Genomic DNA, 6,000 nt, shown 5'->3' on the forward strand with positions numbered 1-6,000 from the left:
TCTACTAAGTACCACGCGAAATTCATGCTCACCTTCTTTGTTGCAAAAATTGAAAGAAACTATAAGTGCAAAGCGCTTACTAGAGAGCCTGGTACAAGCCAGCGCTCAGTAAATATTGATTATTCTCTAGGATTTTATAGACCTAGAAACTGGGGCTTGGGGAGGCTAATATCTAATCGGCGGTGTAACTAGGATTCGAACCTAGGACTGCCCGTCTCCAGTGACCGCGCTGGTGTCTCACTTGCCCCAGAGGAGTCACCGAATAGCAGTGCAGTGCTGTCATTGCTGGACCCCCCGTTGCAGTCACTAACCCCAGCACCGCTGTGGTTTGCTCATTTCTCTGGAGTCTTTTCACCTGTCCCTCATTCATTCATTCACTCAGTGTCCTGCTCCCAAGAAGCTCGGTCTGGGGTCACACCGATTCAGTTAGATTCGAGTGCTTGAGAGACAAACGTGTCACCCGTTGAGAAGGGACTCCAGAGTCCGGACACCCACCTCTCTAGGGCACTTACCATTATAATCCTCCACCCTCATTTGCTGAGTTCGCCTTAAGAGCAATGATCTAAAGTCACATAGTCTAGATTCAAATCCCAGTGTAGATGAGAGAACTGGCCAGCAGAGCCCTCCAGAGAGGAGCTGAGCACACAAATGTTGTGACCCACCTCTGTGCCTCTGTTTCCTTTTCTGTAAAATGGGGGTCCCACGCTGATGGAAGCCTTTAAGGAAATAAGCCTTTTAGAGTCCATATCAAGCTCAGTAAATGCTGACCGTTACAATTAATCTTCGCTACCATCCCAGGGAGTGGACAGTAGTGGCCCCCTTGTCCCCATTTTACACATGACCAAAGTGAGGTTCAGAGAAGTAGATTTGGCCCGAGGTCACTTAGCCATGAAGTGTTGCAACCTCCAATTAGAATACTGGTCTCTTTGGCTCCCAAAATTACAGTCAGTCCAGGGAGTGGTTTGTGTCAACTACTCAGAGAAAAACGAGACAACTGGTAAAAAAAACCCGAGCCTGCTGGGAGAGGGGCCTTGGTGCGCGGAGCAATTTGCAGACGCTCCCTTCCGGCGGAGATTGCCCCCGCCGTCCTTCAGACCTAACCCTGCGGCAGGTCCAGCCCCGGCGGACCTTAGTGCTAGTGAAGGTGAAGGCGGTAGCAGAAGCAGTGCCAGCTGCAGTGGCCCGGGCCGCGGCGGGAGCGTCATGTCAGAGCTGCGGCCGCGTGGCACCGAGCGCGACCTCTACCGGGACACGTGGGTGCGATACCTGGGTGAGTGCGGGGTGACTGGTGTGGCGACCCATGGCTGGGGTGCGGGGCTGGGGAGGAGGGATGGTGGGTTCCAGGGTGGCCAGATGGCTGTCCTGGAGGAGGTGAGGGCCTGGAGAAGGTGAGGGAGGGTCTTGGTTCTCATTCTTCCTGGGCCAGAGGCTGGCCGGGCTAAGAGAAGGCTAGGGACTTGGCCAAGGTCACACAACTTTCATAGGTTCAGCTCTGCCCCGAGGTCTCTGCAGGCCAGTTCTCCAAGGATAGATTCACATCCACTCACTGGTGCTATGTGTGGCTCAGTCTCCTCCTCTACAAACAGGGCAGAACAGGATGGCCTTCCTCACTGGGTGGTGGTAGTAAGGTGGGGTGAGATAAGGCACGGAAGGGCCTGGCACATGGGGAGTGTCTGGTCCGTGGGGAAGCCCCTGATCAGTCCCTGGTGCCTGTCACCTGAGTTCAGCTGCCCAGAACCAAGGCTAGGAAATACAACCAGGGAACCATGATAATGGTGACTGTATGCTCAGCACCCCCACGTTGACCCTGGAGCCGCCGTGGGGGTCATATGGACGTAGTTCACAGCCAGGAAATGCAGGCTCATAAAGGTAAAGTCACTTGGCTGAGATCATGCAGATGCAGTTTAGCAGTCTAGGGTTAGAACCAGTTTTCTCTCCAGTGCCCTGGCTTGTGGAAGAACCATGGACCTGAGAATTAAATGTCCCCTCTCTCCAGGCTATGCCAACGAGGTGGGGGAAGCTTTCCGCTCCCTGGTCCCAGCGGCTGTGGTGTGGCTGAGCTACGGCGTGTCCAGCTCCTATGTGCTGGCTGATGCCATTGACAAAGGCAAGAAGGCAGGAGAGGTGAGTGTTAGTTTCTCTTCCCCACCCCCACCCCCACCCCCGTGCGCCTTGGGTGTAGCTCAGTCTGCAGCTTTATATGTGCCAAAGTCCCTATGGGACAGTCACTTCCCCACAACCTCGCCTAAGGGACTCCATACTCCAGTTTGTGGGATAGTGCCCCTCCATGCCCCCACCCCTTCCTGGAGGTGGCATTCTGTACATCCCCCAGCCTTGAATGGTACAGTCCAGAACCCAAAACTAGGCAGTTCCTTCTACCCTAACGTCCCCTCCGCACTGGGCACTTCCCCCTCCGGGGTCCAGTTTCATTATCTTGTCCACAGGATTTTCTGCCTCTTCCTCCTCTGGATTGAGTGTCTGTACCCACCAGGTGCCAAGCACCGAAGCCAGCCGCAGCACCAGGATGACCATAGCCGTGGTGGATACCTTCGTGTGGCAGGCTCTGGCCTCTGTGGCCATTCCAGGCTTCACTATCAACCGTATATGTGCCACTTCTCTCTATGTCCTGGGCACTGCCACCCGCTGGCCCCTGGCTGTCCGCAAGTGGACCACCACTGCACTTGGGCTTCTGGCCATTCCCATCATCATCCACCCCATTGACAGGTGGGTACCCTCTTAGCCTCAGGGGTCACCCACTCTGCAGGTAGTTAGGCTCTGCAAGGTTTGCGGCACAGGATTTTCTCTTGCTATGGTTTGAGGGTGTTCCCCAACTTCCGTGTGTGGGATCTTAACTCCTCAATGCCGCAGGGTTGGGAGGTGGGAGGTGGGGCCTAGTGGGAGGTGTCTGGCTCATGGAGGCAGAGCCCTTGTGAGTGAATGAATGAATGAACGCCTTTCTCATGAGAATGGAGCCCTCTTTTCTGGCCTCTGCACACCCCCCAACTCTACTTGCTGTCATGAGCTAAAGAGGCATGAGGACCTTGTCTGAAGCTGTGAAGATGCTGGGTAGTAGAGACAGCAGAGGCATGCTGGCACTTGGGCTTCCTGAGATAGAAAGGATAGTCTGTGACCTTGTCATATGATCTGGCAGGTACTCTGACAATAGAGGAGGAGGGGTGCCTTGAGGGTATGGGACACAGGACAAGTAAATTTCCGGAAAGTCTAGTGTTACAAAACCAGAAGCGAGCAAGAGCAGTTGCATCCTAGTGTGGTGGGCCTGGGGGAGGTATTGCTGACAGAGGCCCAACTCAAGCTGAACAGTGGGGTGAAAGGAATAAAGGCTAGGGTGGGGTTACTTTCAGGCACTCGGCACTTAAATGATGTCACTGGGATTCTGGGTCTCCCCATCCTGCTCCCCTTCTGTCCACCCTAACCCACTCCTTGCTTCACTCATTTTCACCCTGAGGGAGTAGAGAAGGCCCTCAGCAGCTCCCAGCTTCCATCCCACCAGTTTACCAAGTCCTATCAAGAGCCTTTTATTTTATTTTAATTTTTTTTTTTCCGGTACCGGAAATCGAACTCACGACCTTGCACTTGCCAGGCAGGCGCTGTGCCACTGAGCTCAATCCCCAGCCCCCTCAAGAGCCTTTTAATAGTGATAGCAAGAATCCCAAGAAGGGCCCAGTAGATCCCAATTCTGAGCCATTTTTCTTGTTCTGATTGACCAGGCTTGAGGCATGTGTCTGCTTTTAGAACTGGAGATGGGTGTTGACAGAACTAGACCAATATAGAGTGGTAGGTGGGGGCTTTCCCTGGGGAAACATAACTTCTTCTGAGGCCTGGAACAAATCCTTTACCCTCTTTTTGCCTCAGTTTCTTCTTCAGCATAAAGAAAGGGAAGATAGCCATTATTCTGGGGATTTGAAGGTAGCTTTCCCAAGCAGCCCAAAGTGGGAGGAGCATAAGGTAGCTCTCCACCTGATGTCATTTGTGCCCTGTGGCCCAAGAGTCCCTCCCCAGCCTGGTCTCCTGCCTTCTAATCCCTCATTAGTACCCCTAGGCTACCTGCTTACCACTGGTACCCTCTCCTCAGGTCAGTGGACTTCCTCCTGGACTCCAGCCTGCGCAAGCTCTACCCATCAGTGGGGAAGCCCAGCTCCTCCTGACCCAACCTGGTGTGTGGTCCCTTCTGCTTGGAGTGTGGATGCCTGGCTTTCTGGAGTCCCTGGCCCTGGCACCTGAGTGGATTCAAGCTGAACAGAAGCTTCGAGACAAAGGTCTCAAGGAGCAGTAGCTGTAGCAGGACCTGACCCCATCAACTTTTGTGGAATCTATTGTACTGAGTAGAGTAGACCTGGGTGGGTCTGACTCTGTCTTTTGATGACAAAGTTAATCCTCCCATGGAGGATAAGCAGACTGGGGCCCAGAGAGGGCAAGGAATATGCCCAAGATCACTTGGCAAGCTGAGTGCCAGGATGCCCGGTTGCTCAGATGAGTCACTTCATGGCAGCGTGGCTGGATGACAGCAGACACTCAGGGAGAAACATAGGAATGCAGCCGCCAGAAACCTCAGGACAGAGTCCCCAGCCATCCCATCCGTGGTGCAGGGGCTGCTGGGGCCTGGCTGAAAGGCAGGACAGTCCTGAGCCAGGTGCTGGCCAGGCCAATAAATCATTAAGAAGTTGAGTCCTTCTTTTCTGTGGGGAGGAACAGGATGGGGTAGTAGGAGCAGAGCTTCGCTTGGAGGAGGTAATCTGTGGGAGAAGTGGGCTGTTGTCAGGAGAGGGCTTTCCCAAGCCTGCAAGAACAGGGAGGGAAAAGCAAGAGAGAGTGTCCCAAGGAGGGACCAGTGTACGAGCAGGTCCAGTCAAGAGAAACACCAAATCCAAGGAACCAAAATGGACAGAAGGGCTGAAGTGAAGGTTTGAGTGTTGAGGTGAGAAGGGTGTCATGGAAAGGGCAGTAGGGTGTCACCCAGATCACTGAGGGTCCTGTGGGCCACAGTGAAGAGGCTAGACTCTGTGCTGGACTATTTAAGAAGTGGCTGGAAACCAGATGTGGTGGCGCATGCCTGTAATCCCAGCACTTACGAGGCTGAGGCAGGAGGACTGTTGCAAGTTCGAGATCAACCTGGGCTACAAAGTGAGCTCAAGTCCAGCCTGAACTGCATAGCAAGACCCTGTCTCAAAAAAAAAAAAAAAAAAAAAAAGTGATTGGACAGATGGCAAAGCTTGGAAAAGGATGTCTTAGTCTGTTTTCTGCTGCTATTACAAAAGACTTGAGACTCAATAATTTATTAGGAATAAAGGTTTATTTGGGCTCATGGTTGTGGAGGCTGGGAAGTCTAAGAGCATGGCACCAGCATCTTCATAGCTTCAGGTAAGATCCTCATGCCTCTTAAGACTCATAACAGAAAGTGGAGTTGGGGGTGTGCAGAGGCCAGAAAAGGGGGATCCATTCTCATGAGAAAGGCATTCATTCATTCATTCATTCAGCTCATGTCTGCTTCCATGAGCCAGACACCTCCCATAGGCCATACCTCCCAACTCTGTGGCACTGAGGAGTTAAGTTCCAACACATGGAATTCTAGTGGCTGCCACCATCATCCCGGCCTGAAGAGACAGAAGGGAGATGTGGCAGAACACTGGGGACAGAAGCTACAGGAATGAATGGGATCAGCTAGCGAAGAGAGGAGGGCTTGAGCCCAAGCATTGAGTGCTGGGGCAGCAGCCAGAGCAGTGGTAAGAAATCCATGGGGAGGGCTCTAGCCAGGCAGGGGTCATGGCCAAAAGCCACTTTTGCCTCCTTAGCTGATTGCTTTGGGGGAAGGAAGAGCCGACTAGGCCTGAGTCTTCCATGTGACTCTGTATGCTTTGAGGCCTCTGCCAGGTCACTTGGCTTCTCTGATCCTTAGAATTTAGGTGCAGAAAAGAGGGATGGTGCTACAACAACCCACTTCCTGCATTAGCAGGAGAGCCGAGGCTGTGGGTGCTGGTAAAT

The 6,000-nt window shown here is 53.1% G+C and overlaps 1 protein-coding gene across 2 annotated transcripts; it reads left to right on the forward strand.

Moving 5' to 3' along the window:
* The first annotated feature begins 780 nt into the window (after positions 1-780).
* Positions 781-4,257, forward strand: Mtfp1 (mitochondrial fission process 1). 2 transcript variants are annotated; one of them, XM_005396262.2, is made up of 4 exons: positions 916-1,270; positions 1,997-2,124; positions 2,492-2,724; positions 4,094-4,257. In XM_005396262.2, exons 1-4 carry the CDS (start codon positions 1,204-1,206, stop codon positions 4,164-4,166), a joined length of 501 nt encoding a protein of 166 aa, XP_005396319.2. In that variant the 5' UTR covers positions 916-1,203; the 3' UTR covers positions 4,167-4,257. The 2 variants fall into 2 exon arrangements, with proteins under 2 accessions (XP_013375817.1, XP_005396319.2); XM_013520363.1 differs by lacking the exon at positions 4,094-4,257 and having other exon boundaries at positions 781-1,270; positions 2,445-2,585.
* The last annotated feature ends 1,743 nt before the right edge of the window (positions 4,258-6,000 follow it).

This window comes from Chinchilla lanigera, unplaced genomic scaffold (assembly GCF_000276665.1).
Source record: "Chinchilla lanigera isolate Chin_1 unplaced genomic scaffold, ChiLan1.0 scaffold00054, whole genome shotgun sequence".
Classification (NCBI taxonomy): domain Eukaryota; kingdom Metazoa; phylum Chordata; class Mammalia; order Rodentia; family Chinchillidae; genus Chinchilla; species Chinchilla lanigera.